Source organism: Colletotrichum navitas (assembly GCF_030913465.1).
Source record: "Colletotrichum navitas strain CBS 125086 chromosome Unknown LY79scaffold_1, whole genome shotgun sequence".
NCBI classification, from domain to species: domain Eukaryota; kingdom Fungi; phylum Ascomycota; class Sordariomycetes; order Glomerellales; family Glomerellaceae; genus Colletotrichum; species Colletotrichum navitas.
The window spans coordinates 355,110-368,392 of NW_026850547.1; the positions used below are offsets into that span (position 1 = coordinate 355,110).

At 58.8% G+C, this 13,283-nt stretch overlaps 5 protein-coding genes across 5 annotated transcripts; 2 read left to right on the forward strand and 3 right to left on the reverse strand.

The window, feature by feature from the left end:
* Positions 1–326: 326 nt before the first annotated feature.
* LY79DRAFT_504117 (protein phosphatase methylesterase 1) lies at positions 327–1,730 on the forward strand (the record flags this gene model as incomplete). Its single annotated transcript, XM_060553478.1, has 3 exons — positions 327–553; positions 670–1,502; positions 1,564–1,730. The coding sequence occupies 3 exons, from the start codon at positions 327–329 to the stop codon at positions 1,728–1,730; spliced, it is 1,227 nt and encodes a 408-aa protein (XP_060420524.1).
* Positions 1,731–2,246: 516 nt separating this feature from the next.
* LY79DRAFT_503878 (cytochrome P450) lies at positions 2,247–4,133 on the reverse strand (the record flags this gene model as incomplete). The annotated part of the gene is made up of 3 exons (XM_060553448.1): positions 2,247–2,507; positions 2,562–3,702; positions 3,856–4,133. 3 exons carry the CDS (start codon positions 4,131–4,133, stop codon positions 2,247–2,249), a joined length of 1,680 nt encoding a protein of 559 aa, XP_060420525.1.
* A 2,735-nt stretch (positions 4,134–6,868) lies between these two features.
* Positions 6,869–7,904, reverse strand: LY79DRAFT_532315 (uncharacterized protein; the record flags this gene model as incomplete). Its single annotated transcript, XM_060556287.1, has 1 exon — positions 6,869–7,904. A coding segment is annotated over exon 1 (302 nt), but the record flags the coding sequence as incomplete, so codon positions are not given.
* Positions 7,905–8,480: 576 nt separating this feature from the next.
* LY79DRAFT_585674 (uncharacterized protein) lies at positions 8,481–10,637 on the reverse strand (the record flags this gene model as incomplete). The annotated part of the gene is made up of 3 exons (XM_060560528.1): positions 8,481–9,343; positions 9,395–9,766; positions 9,827–10,637. The coding sequence occupies 3 exons, from the start codon at positions 10,635–10,637 to the stop codon at positions 8,481–8,483; spliced, it is 2,046 nt and encodes a 681-aa protein (XP_060420527.1).
* A 488-nt stretch (positions 10,638–11,125) lies between these two features.
* Positions 11,126–12,177, forward strand: LY79DRAFT_4408 (uncharacterized protein). Its single transcript, XM_060553173.1, has one exon. It carries the CDS (start codon positions 11,614–11,616, stop codon positions 12,139–12,141), a length of 528 nt encoding a protein of 175 aa, XP_060420528.1. The 5' UTR covers positions 11,126–11,613; the 3' UTR covers positions 12,142–12,177.
* The last annotated feature ends 1,106 nt before the right edge of the window (positions 12,178–13,283 follow it).

Here is a 13,283-nt window from a genome sequence, read left to right on the forward strand (position 1 = left end):
CTCATCACCCCACTGAACGTCATCCACACAACGGCATCTCAAAACTTGGTCTCACATCACACCCACCACCGAGTCAAGTCACCATCCTTTTCCAGCCGGTATCCCCAACCTCGCCGCTCTCTCCTCTCCTCTTCTCCCGTATGGTTGGAGTCGTTCGTGTCCGCTTCTTTACCCGGCCCTGATCATATCTGCCCGCGAGGCTTGGTGTTCTAGCGGGCCGGCGAGAACGTGCGGCGCACAACCAGTTCCTCCGCGTTTCGTTCCAAGGCCATTGAGGGAGAAACGCCGTCTTCCGACGCTTTGCATTAGAAAATAACAGTACAAAAATGAGTGAGTTGCAACGGGCCTGGGCCAAGCGGAAGCTTGACCCCATGCATCCCTTGCCTGAGCCGCTCAACGATCTCGACGAGGAACCCGAGGTAGACCAACTCCCCGAACTGCCGGAGCACATGGACGACGGGGATTCGTCCTCGGCCTCATCGGCCTCCTCCGCCTCGTCCACGGGCACCATCATCCCGTCTCCGAGCCAAAAGCTGTTCGCTCGGCCACAAGGGTAAGATGCATTGGGTTTTCGTCCCCCTCTCCTCCAGTTCTGCACGGAGGAGAGAGAAAAAGAAAAAGAGAGAAAAAAAAAAAGGGCGATCCGGCAGAACGCTGATTCGCTTTTAGTGTATCGCGGGGCCGCACACTGGAGCAGATCCCCTGGACTACTTACTTCGAGCGGGAGCTGTTCTTGGAGCCCACAACCGGAGACGATGGCTCGTCCACCGTGACCTACCACGCCTACCTCAACTCACCTGTTGGCAAGGGCCCCCTCTTCGTCATGCATCATGGTGCCGGCTCGTCGGGTCTGTCGTTTGCCGTCCTCTCAGCGGAAATCAGGAAGCGTCTTCCCTCGGCCGGAATACTGTCTCCCGACGCCCGGGGCCACGGCTCGACGGTAGTCATGGACGACACAGAGCTCAACCTGAAGCTCGACGTCCTGACGGAAGACCTGCTTAGCGTCATCCAGCTCACCAAGGCGCAGATGTCCTGGTCGGAACTCCCCCCCATCGTACTCGTCGGTCACTCGCTGGGCGGTGCTGTCGTTACCGACTTGGCCAAGTCGGGGAGGCTGGGAGCCTCACTCCTGGGCTACGGCGTGCTGGACGTGGTGGAGGGCTCGGCGATGGATGCCTTGCAAAGCATGCTGACTTACCTGTCGACCCGGCCCACCGGCTTCGCCAGCCTACAGTCGGGCATCGACTGGCACATCCGCTCCCGCACCATTCGAAACTCCGTCTCGGCGCGGACATCGGTGCCGGCCCTCCTGGTCTACAACGACTCGGTCGACCCTACGCGGCCGTGGAGGTGGAGGACGGATCTCTCGGCGACGCAGCCGTTCTGGGAAGGCTGGTTCGTCGGGTTGAGCAAGAAGTTTCTCGAGGCGAAGGGTGGGAAGCTGTTGCTGCTGGCGGGCACGGACAGGCTGGATACGGAGCTGACCATCGGTCAGATGCAGGGTGAGTTGATCGCAACCTCTTGTCGTGTGATGAGAGAGGGTCGACTGACAATTCAAACCAGGCAAGTACGCATTGCAGGTCTTCCCCGAGGCGGGTCACTTCATCCAGGAAGACCTGCCAGAGAAGACGGCGCTGGCCGTGGTGGACTTTTACAGACGGAACGACAGAAGCGCGTTGGTGCTGCCGCCCAAAGTGGGCGATCTGTTAAGGCAGGGCAAGAGAATATAGTTCAAGCCCAACAGCGTGCATATAGACTCTTTTATTCCTTGTACAATCACCATTTATACCCACCGCCTCAGACGTGGCACAGGACAGAGGACTGCGTGTCGGGTTATACGTGTTGCGATATTCACGTACTGGGTAAACTGGGCTAGATCGCCTCTGGGGGATCTAAGGCGGCTACGGATACATTCAACAGACACACACCCACCGCCTCTGGCGATTTGCATGATCCATCAGCCTTGGTTGGGGGTGAGTAAGACGAGGTAGGGTAGGACCGCCCGCCAGGGAAGGGCTCATTCAGGATCTTCCAGACAGGCCGTCCATCGGTCCCGCGTCGGTATGGATTCGATGCTATTGTGATTTTTTTTTTACGTCTTTTGTTTTCTTGTATTTCGCGTAGTCATGCATGTACCCAGTGCTTCCAACACCGGGGAAAACCCAGCCCAGCCGGTCCACGCTCACACAGTCATTAATTACATACCGTACAGTCGTTTCCCAACCCCCCATCCAGCACGCGCATCATCACCACCCGTCGACGACTTTGACGTACACGTCCAGCCCCTTTGACGGGCGGGCCGTGACGCCGCCCTTGATGGCCAGGTTCTTCTCGTCGTACTCCTCCTTGTGGCGCAGGCTGAACTCGAAGCGGCCGATCCAGGAGGCCAGGATGCAGGCGAACTCGGCCTTTGCGAAGCCCTGGCCGATGCAGCTGCGCGGGCCGTGCAGGAACGTCATGAAGGCGTAGTTGCTCGTGGCGCCGCCGCTGGCGGCCGAGCGCTTCCTCTCGGCGGCGTTCGTCTCGTCGTCGTTGTTGTTGTCGCCGCCGCCGCCGGGAACCAGCCAGCGCTCCGGGTCGAAGCGGCCGGCGTCGCTTCCCCACAGGGAGGTGTCCTTGTTGATCGCCCACGGGCAGAGCATGATGCGGGTGCCCTTGGGCACCTTGTGGCCGTCGATGACGGTGTCGACGACGGCCTCGCGCAGGGTCATGGGCACCGGGGAGTAGTAGCGGAGGACCTCGTTGCAGACGGCGTTGAGGTAGGGCATGTGGTCGATGTCGAGGGCGGTGATGTCGCCGGGGGTGCCGGGGGCGGGGAGGCGCTCGCGGACCTCGCGGCGGAGCCTGGCCTGGACGTCCGGGTGCAGGCAGAGGCAGTAGACGGCCCACATCATGGCGGCGGCCGTGGTCTCGTGGCCGGCGGCGAGGAAGGTCATCATCTGGTCGACGAGGTTCTCCTCGGTGAAGTAGCCCGACTCGAGGGCGACGGAGAGGATGTCGACGTCGGTGAGCTCCTTGCGGTTCCGCTTCTCCTGCTTCTCGCGGATGAGCTCGCGGCAGGTGGTGCGGATGGTGCCGGCGGCCTTGGCGATGTCGCCGTTGCGCTGGAAGGGCAGGTGGTGGACGAGGGGGCCGGGGAGGAGCATGCCCAGCAGGGTGAGCAGCCGGGCCTGGCGGCTCGGCTTGAACACCTGCTTGTACGTCTGGGCCAGGGGGTTGGACGGGTCGCGGATGGCGCCGAAGTCGCGGCCCATGCCGGCCATGCCGATGATGTCGAGCGTGGTGCGCGAGGCCCAGCTGCCGATCTCCAGGACGGCGGTGTCGGGGCCCAGGGCGGCCTTTTCGGGGTCGGAGAGCCCCTCGGGCGGGCCGTTGGCGGCCTCGGCGTGGACGGCCTCGGTGATGGCCTCGACGCCCTCGCAGGCCTTGCTCCAGAAGAGGGGGTACAGGTCCTTGACGTGGCGGAACGCGAAGGCGGGCATGAGGTTCTTGCGCTGGACCTTGTGCTCGTCGCCCTCGGCCAGCAGCACGCCGATGCCGAGGATGCGGCCGATGGAGGACCGGACGGCGCCGGGCTTGCGGAAGTCGTAGTTGCGCGTGACGAGCACCTCGGCGAGGGCCTTGGGCGACGTGATCAGGAGGCGCTCCTGGTTGAACAGACCGCGGTAGCGGATGACGCCCTCGTGGGGAATGTTGTTGACCCTGCGGCGCACACGTTTAGTGAGTGTTTCAGTCCGTCGTCACGACCGCACACGCGCAACGGCTGGCGGATTCGATCACCGAGGCAAGGGCCAAGGCGGCCGGCGCTGCCAGCCAACCAACTCAAATCAGGGGGGGGGTCGTTGGAGAACTCACCAGTCAATCATGGGCACGCCGGTCGGCTCGCGTATGATCCTCAGGCCCTGCCCCATCAACCAGTGGTCGTCCTTGGGCCCCGGGAGCGAGCGGAGGCTAGAGAAGTACTGGGGGAACAAGAGGACGACGAAGACGGTCCACGAGAAGATTTGAAAGGCGAAGAGGCCGACGAAGGTGCAGAGGAGGTTGCATCTCGAGAAGACGGGCTGGCGCAGTGCCACCAAGACGGTGACGGCCGCCGAGCCGATGAGGAATGCTCGCCACGGGGGACCGGCCATGATGGAGCGGGGTGTTAGTTGGGCTCTCGTCCGGCGGTGCTGTGCCTGTGTGGGATTTCCTTTCCTCGAGGGAACGACGGACGACTCTTCCGGAGTGGGCGCCAACAAGAGAGTGATGGGCGCGATGATATAAGAAAAGGCCAAGTCTGCTATGGGTCGGCCGGAGTCGTATCTTTCGGGTGGCGTCAACGGCGAAGGCAATGGTCGCGTGGGGTGGGTTGGTGGCGATGCGTTCTTCTTTTGGGAGGGTGTTGGTCGTAATTAATGCTTTTCCGCGGGGAGAACGAGAAACCCAGCGAGCAGCGATGTAGACACTAAACCCAGCGAAGGAAACAAGAAGAAGAAGAAGAGGAAAAAAAAAAAAAAAAGACCAGATAAATGTCTTTGAGCTCAAGGTAAGGGTCAGGTTATGTAAAGGAAGGACAAAGCAGAGCTCAATGGAGAGGAAGTTTAAGCTTCAATTGGGATTAGGGGGGGGGGGGGGGGGGGGAACACGTGCGGGCGGCGGCGGGCTTGGTAGTGCCGGGTTGATTCGGTTTCATGCGTACAGGGTCGCAAACACGGAACGGAAGTGTCGCCAGCACATGCACTAGCTGTCGACGTGCTGCTGCTGCTGCTGTTGTTGTTGCTGCTGCTGCTGCTGCTACCACTGCTGCGCTTTGCGCACGCACTACAGCCCCGGCTCAGGTATTCTGTCCTTTCTCTACCCTCTGCTGTGAGTATTTCTGTGGACGGAACACAGGGGTCTGTGGGTGGTGGACGTCGGACAGAATTCGAGACGATGGAGACGGAGATGGGACGAGACGGAACGTGATAGGAACTGCCTAGAGTAGGAATATCGTTGAGTGGGTGCTGATTTTCTTCGACGACGACGACGACGACGACGACTGGTGCAGCATGTGTTTGTATCGCCTCTTTTTTTTTTTTTTTTTTTTCTTTCCGGTAACGACAAGACGCACGCGTCTCCCGAGGCCGTTCGAGGGACTACGTCGACGAAGGTTGGGAGAGTGCCGGGAAGGAGCTGGCTGGTTCGTGGTGACGATGACAATGTGCTCGTCTGCCGTTGGTCCCCTCGGACGATTCTTGGCTTTCCTGCAGGTTGGTGGAGGTCGCTTCGACACGCGCGCGACAGGGATGTGCCCCGTAGCGAAGGAGAGGCAGAGGCAGAGAGGACAAGAACCGTGTGCCGATGGCCCGGTTCCAGGGTACTGCGTATCGTCGTTTTCCAGGTGTCGGTGAGTGTGTGTGTGTGTGTGTGTGTGTGTAGTGGGCTGCTTAGAAACTGGTTTCCCCTGTCTCGATTGCGAAACAGAATCTCAATGGGGGGTTTCCTATATAGTAAACAAGCTAGTCATCGTCGACGCGCGTACCGGGGTTCATACCCCTTCGAAAAACCCGTTCACGGAGGCAGCAGCAGCAGCAGCAGAGGCGCGTCGGTAGATGATTAGCGCCGGGGCAAAATCATGGCAAGACGGGATTGGTATCCCATGGGACGGGAACGGAGCGGGGATGGAGGAGGAGGAGGAGGCTGAGGATCGAATCGCATTCCCGCTTTGTACTAGCCTGCCCCGCCGGGTTTTCGCTGATGCGCACATCCCGCCGTCTCGCCTGACTAGGCCCAGGACGGGGGGGGGGTTTTGGGGTCCATCGGGATCCCACCTGCTAGTCCCAGCCGAGCGGACAACATGTTAGCCCGGCGGGAGGTTGGTCCGATTCTCTCCTCTTTCGTTCAGAGCGACCCCTATCGATTGGGTTCGGTTCGACGATGGTCAAGATGCCAACAAAGCCAAGGGCACGCCTCCTCCCCCCTCTCCCCCCCCAAACCCAAAGCCGCGAGGCCTACTACCCTTGTTTCAACCGCGTGGACTGTGCTCCCTTTCCTTGCTTCGAGATCAACCTTTCCGAGTCCCCTACGACACACAGGTAGGTAGGTATTACATCTCTTATCGATGCATGGGCTGAGCCGACCGAGCCCGTCCGGACTTTTTTTGCATTGGGTATCATCCACGCATTCGTCCCGGCGAGATGGAGCAATCCAAATACTTCATCCAACGGCGTCGGGCCTTCAAACGTGATGTTTGGGGCAAGGGTCCATCCAACCCGCGGGTTATCAGCGTTTTGGGAAGGATCCCGCGAGAAAGGGGTGCACATTTTATCTATCCTACGTAGGACGGACGGACGGACGGACGGACGGCTGGCTGAAGCAACTTGGAGGAGAAGAACGGAAAGGAGAAGGGGGCAAACATGACGGAATGTCGGAAACACACTGAGAAACAAACACACAGGCACCCGACCCCAAACAAAGTCACAGCCATCCTCGACCGCAGAGCACACGCAGTTTTTTCCGACAGCCTTCGTACACTATTCCGCCTTTGCGTGGGAGTGAGCGTCGTGCGCTCTCTCTCTCTCTCTCTCTCTCTCTCTCTCTCTCTCTCTCTCTCTCTCTCTCTCTCTCTCTCTCTCTCTCTCTCTCTCTCTCTCTCTCGCCACCTGCTTCGCCCCGTCTCCCACACTCCCATCCCATGATGCTAAAAATGAACACGGTTCCGGACAAAGCTTGCTTGTTCCGTTGTATTGCCCGAGTTCATTCGTCTTCTTCGTCCCAAGAAGAAAAGCATAAAACAGGATGTATTCCAAACAGAATGAAATGGAATAAAAACATCCAAACGCCACGCCTTTCCCCCAACTGGGAGGGAAGGACAAGATACGGGCAAAAAGAAGAGAAAAGTAAAAGTAGCAAAAAGAAGAGAAAAGTAAAAGTAGCAAAAAGAAGGAGAAGAAGAAGAAGAAGCCGACATCACCACACTGCACGCACATCGATCGACATATGCATTAAAAAAGAAAAAAGAAAAAAAAAGAACCCGAGACAGACAGCCCATGCGCCTGCCTGCCTGTACCCTCTCCCCCCCCTCTGGGCCACCAATCGGTGCCGTTCCAGCCCCCCTTTCCTTGCTCGAATCCTTCCTTCCGGCCACGACCCCGACGACGCTAGTGCGGGTAAGCCCTCCTCCCCGCCAGAACGGGGGAGCAAGCAATGTGGCTCAAGCATTCGCATTCGCTTTACACAACAGTCGACGGCGTTGTCGAGCACCACCGGATTTTGGCGGCGGGGGAGGGGGGGGATAACAGAAACAATCCCGAATCCCCAGGAATGACGGGAAAAGAGAAACAGAGTGCTTCGAACCGAATCGCCGGGGAGTAGACGAATACACACACACACACACACACACATCCGGTTTGACCATCCCGCGTCGTCCTTCCACGTTCGCCCTGTCGGTTTCCTTCTCTTTTTCCCCCTCTGGGAGGCAGACCGACACGCAACCTTCAGAATAGCCCGGAGCATCCCCCCTCTAAACGACAGAGACAAGATGTCCAGGGAGATGGAAAGAACCGGTTGCTACTCCGTTTCCAGACACAAAAAGACAAAGCATCCTCCTGCTCCTCCCCCTCCTCCTCCTCAACCCGACGTGAACCCCCGCGTGGCCAGTCTGCTGCCATCATCCAAATCCGGAGGACGGCTTGGCCGTCGTTAGCTTCTTCTGCCTTCCCCACCGCCCCTGACCGATGGACCAGCGCTCTCCCTCTCTCCCTCTCTATCCGTCTGTCCATAGCTCAAGTGCTCAAGGGCTCTTCCTGCCCCTGAACCCTCCCGAGTCTGTCACGGTCCTGAAACCACACAGTTCAACTCACCTGTCCTGACGGGGTGGCAGCCCCCACGTCGAGAGGTTTGGCCTCGTCCGTGAAAGGCTGGTGCGTAGTTAGAGTAGGATATTTCCATATATTCATCCACTGACTATCTGAACTAGCATAACATGCCGCTTCCCGCCGTGCTCGTGGCCGCCAAGTTTGTCCGCGTGGAATTATGGCTCGTGAGCCCCACGACATCCGCTTGCTGGTCTTCCCCTGGGGAAATGTATGACCGTCTGGAAACAGGCCAGGTACCTTGTGTCGTCTGACTGCAAAAGAAGAAATAAAAACCGGAAAAAAATATGTTCCGCCCTCCAAACGCTGTGACCTTGTCAAGAGTTGAAATTCTCAATCATACCACCTTATGTGAGGTTGGCGATGCTGCTGTCCTCGTACTCCAAAACGCCAGTGACTGCCAAAAGACGGGGTGGGGGGGGGAGGAAGAGAAAAGAAATCTTCCAAAAAAATTAGAAAGAGAGAAAAAAAGAGAAAAAAACGCCGTGGGGGATCTGTGAATTCCTGAATGCCAAACCAAAACCGCCATAAAACCACTATACCAAGTCGTTGAATTATCATATGAGAAGGAAAAGGGTGAACGTCGCAAGGGCGGAAAAAGTGGCATCATCGGTCCCGAGCCTTCGCGCGTCGCCGAGGCCGCTGTTAACGCTGCCCCCACTGATTGCTAGCCTGAAGCTGAGCACCGCCCTCGCCGGGCATGACACGCCGCTGCGAGTCATCAGACGTAGGAGGAAGCCCGGAAACCCAAGCACTTGGGAGAGGCACCGGCAGAGAGCTTCGGTTCAGAGGATTCGGGAAACCGGTGCCGTGCGCACCGTGAGAGCTGCCGTGGTGCATTCCATGCTGCATGTAGGGCGGCATCGACGGCGTTGCCGACGATGGCTCTATGGAGCCGAAGCTGGGGACCTGGTACTGGGACGGGTTCCCTCCCGGGAAGGAGACCTGAGCGGCAGAGCCGTGGCTCGTCCGGGTTGGCGTGTTTGTGTTGGACATGTACGCCCGGTTCGCGGCGGCAGCTGCATGCGATCTCCGGTTATTTTCGTGGCTGGCGGCGGAAGCACCGAACGATCCCGGCCGCGAGCCGCCGGAGAAAGGCGGGGAGCCGGGTCCGCGAAGGGTGCCATGGCGGGGCCGAATCCTGCGCCGGCTCTCGCCACCGTCTGTCGGAGGCGAACGACGCTCGCCATGGCCCGAGGCGGCTGCCGACAACCGGGAAGAGTCATCATGAGACAAACCGGCATCCCTTTCTCTCATGAACCCGGCGTATCCCCCCAAGGTCACTTGGCCACGGGCTCGGAGCATATTGTTGACGTTGGGGTTTGTTGACGAGATCCGGGGCTCGTTGGGCACCTTGTCTCTGCAGTAGGGGCAGCTGTCCGAGTCCTCGAGCCACTTCTTGATGCAATGATCGCCAAAGACGTGCTTGCACTTCGGCAGCCGCAACGGGGCCTCTTTGACGCCCTCTGGTGTCTCGACACCGTACTCGTTATAGCAGATGACGCAAGCTGGCCAGCAATGTTAGTCCTTATTAGGCATTGGGAACTACGCCGACTTACTCCTTTCGCCCTCGGGCAGATCCGAAATCGGCACGCTCTGGAGAGACTGTATGGCCGATGACGATGCCACGTACTTTGTGGTGACCGAGCCACGCAAGAACTGAGCTGCGCGGACGGGGTCCATGTTATAGTGGTCGCCGTCCAGTCGACCTGAGCTCCCACTCGCGTGGATGACCTGCTCCACCATCCTCAGGTCTCTTTCCGAGTCCATATCGCCATCGGATGGCGGGCTTTGCCTTCGCGACATGGTACGACGGGGATTCCCTGGGGCTCGACGCAAGTTCGGAGGCAAAAAGTTGCTGGCTGGGGTGGTAGTGGTGGTGGTGGTGGTGGTGGTGGTGGTGGTGGAGGAGGAGGAGGCGGAGGAGGGCCCTGCGTGAGCGTAAGTATGATGACATGACAGGCTACTGAATACCACTGCGTTCATCTCACCTGAAGGGGCAGAGCGATGGGCCCTGTACGGTGAGAGGAGAAAGGGCGAATGTTGTTGGGGTGCAGACGAAGGCGGAGCAGATCCGAACTGGATGCTGGTACTGGGAGGAGGCGCTTGGCTCGCAGTGCCTGTGGACTCTGTAGTTGTGGTCTGGCTTGGGCGTGGAGGCTCTGCGGTCGGCTCTGAAGAGTCTTGTGCGAGGGACGGTGTCGATGTGTTCAGAGAGTGTGGAGGCGCGTTGAAAGCACCGGTGCGGGATGTTGTGCTCTGTCCAAATGCCCTGTCAGGGGCGAACAAGGGCTGGGACGTGGTCGGCTGACTGGGTGCCAGGGGCGTTGAATGACCGTACCTTACGGGAGGAGGAAGTTGTGAGTGGGAGAAGGACGGATGCATGGCCTGGGGGCCTCCTATCTCGGTGTTGGGAGCACCCGGATAGCCGCCCAGGGCGTTGCCGAAGCTTGAGGCTGGTCCATGATTGTAGAAGTGAGGTTCCGAGGCCGAGTTCGAAGATCGATGTTGGGGCGCCAGTTGCGGCCGGTGACCCAGTACGTGAGGCTGCCAGTGGTAAGGAGGTAGTTGTCCTTGGGGATGCCAGTAGTTTGCAGAAGCGTGGACAGGGTCGTAGTGCATCGTCGAGCGCTGCTGCTGCTGCTGCTGCTGCGGTTGTTGCTGCTGTGCGTTGGGGGGTTGCTGATGATGCTCATTTCGGTTGAGGTAGGGGCACCGGGATTGCTGTTGCGAGTATGGGAGCTGCGCCTGGCCTTGGACCTGCTCCTGATGGTGATATGAGTAGTCCATGGTTTCGTCCATGGCGATAAAGGCTACCTACTACTGCTGCTATTGTTGCAGAAAGACTGCTGGGCTGTATCCAGAACCTCAACTTCGGGGTCAAGTCGCAGTTGCCTGCAACGGATAGCCACGGCCTTTCTCTCTTTCACCCAGAATCCAGTCCTGTTTCATAGACCGAATGCCCTTGTATACATGCAGCTTTACACGACGTTGCTTGCTTGCTTGCTTGCTTCTTTATCCCGGCGTGTTTATTCGTGGGATCGGCAAGAGCAGTGGTGTTGGACAGGTGAGCAGTGTGCCGAGATGCGTCTGTGGTCACGATGGGCAGGGGGAGGGCCAGGGTGATTGTCTGTCGGCAGCTTTCTTGTGGACTGGCCAGGTGAGGGGCGGGCGTGGGTGAAGCTGACGTGACCGGAGGGGGTTCGTGCAGATGCCGTTGCTTTTTACCGGTCGGCGGTAATCAGATACGAGGAGGAAGCTCTCAAGACTTGGTCGTTTTGCTTGCCCATCGAGGACCTGCGGCATAGGTCTGGTCGTCCACAGAGGGTCGTCGCAGGGAAAGAGGGCGAGAAGATTGAATGCCAGATTCGGTGCACCAGTGACGCAGACTCAGGGCGTAAGAGTCGGGGAGCGAGGAGGGGAGGGGGGCGCTGCTAAGACACAGAGCTGGGTCGCTGGATCATGCCGCATTCAGCAGTTGGTCGGGGTTTCGCAAAAAGAGTGGGATGCAGGCGTCTCGGCTGGCCGTAACGGGTAAGATGCGAGCTGGATGAAGAGTGGTGGGCTCTCAATGCTGCACAGAATGCACACGAACGACGGCTGGGCACTTTTGTCGTATTGAGCTGCCGAAGGGCGGTCTGTGTCGGTGTTCCGCTTATTCGCTATGCTGTCGCAGCGTGGTGGAATAGTAGGGATGAAAGGGGGCGTGTAAGAGGATTGTGCGTGAGAGTCGTCCAAGGTTGGGGTCGAGGCCGCGGGATACCTTATATGTGCGTATATGGTATTTAGGTATGTATGTGGCATGCGGCATGCGGCATGCGTTGACGAGTATTGTTGTGTGACGAGGAGGATAATGAGGTCAAGTGAGGAGGATGGGCGTAGACTGTCTGACCGAAAGAGGGGTGGTGGTGGTGTGTCTGGATGTTTTCAGGCCGCATACGTCGTTGAGGCTGATACTGCCGAGCAAGGGATGCAGGGGGAGGCGAGTCGAGTCGATCCGAGCCGAGTCGAGTTGAGCAGACGGGAGAAGATTCAACAGCCGTCGATGGGTGTCGAGGAGAAGAGTATCGGTGAGACGACGATGAGTTGGAAGAGTGGCGGCGGTGGTGGTGGTGGTGGTGGTGGTAGTGGTGGTGGAAGGGGGGAGAAGAACAGACGACGGGGGGAGCAGCGGCAAAAGAAAGAGGGGTGGGCAGGTCGTCTTGGTTTTGTATTTCGTCGCAGGCCAAAAGGAAGGAACCTTGGGGAACACCAAACACCAGCAGACACCAACCAGGCACCACTGCTTTGGAGCCAAGCGAGGTGATCTGAGGTGAGGTGAGGCGAGGCAAGGGAAGGCCGGGTCAAGTATTGCAAGGTAGGCAATCAATCAATCTATCAGGCAGGGTAAGGTCCGGTTTGGCCCCGGTGGAGGTGCAGGAAAGGGAAGAGAGTCAGTCGATGGGGCCCGGAGGGAGAAAAAGACGACAAGGCGAGGCCGGGAAAGGCACCGCGAGCCAGGTGAGTGAGAGTGAGAGTGAGGGTAAGAGTGAGACTAAGATTGACATTGCGTGTGCGTCTGAGAGAGAGGGAGAGGGAGGGAGAGAGAGTGAGAGAGAGAGAGCTAAAAGCCAAAAAGCGAAATAAAAATCCCACCTCAAACCGGCCTTTCCTCACCTTCACCTGGGCCTCAGGAGGAGGAGCAAGACTGACACTTCTGGGGGGGGGGGGGGGGGGGGTGAATGCGGCGTCCATGTGCAGAGAGCAGGACCGAGAGGTAACCGTAAAGGCATGCATGCACACCAAGCAAGACGAGACCGAATAGGTACAGCAAGTGGACTGGACTGGCTGCATCGTTCCGGCTGGACTGAAATGACTGACAGAGTGAGACTAACTGCTACTATTACCACTGGCACTGGCACTGGCATTGGCACAGGCACTGGCACTCCCCCTCCTGCGGGAGGGGGTAGGCAGAGAGGGACAAAAAAAAAAAGTCCATGACCATGTTCCATGTCGACTGGCCATGGCCATGGCCACGCCGGTCGTTACAGGGCAGAAAGATGACTGATCGCACGTACTGTACTGTATTGTACTGTATTGTACTGTACTGTAACCGTGTGGGCTGGGCTGGGCCGGGCCCGGAGTTGCTTCCTTTGCCTTTGCCTTTGCTTGCCCAGGAACGGATTGGACTGGAGTGGGGTGGGCTGGGGCGGACTGGAGCATCCGGGACCAAAAGACAGCGAAGCAAAGTGCCGTAAAGCCAAGTACAGCAGCAGCAGAGCCCGCAACATGGGCAGGGCGTTGTAGCATGGCAATGCGTCGCCCCATCTGGGAAGACGGCAGACGTGACCCAATGGGAGGGGCTGGGAGCCATGGGGGGGGGGACCCAGACGGCGAATTACCTTCCTGGGAGAGGACATCACACGGCACGGGGGGAGTGTACAGGTAGTATGAGAGAGAGAGAGAGAG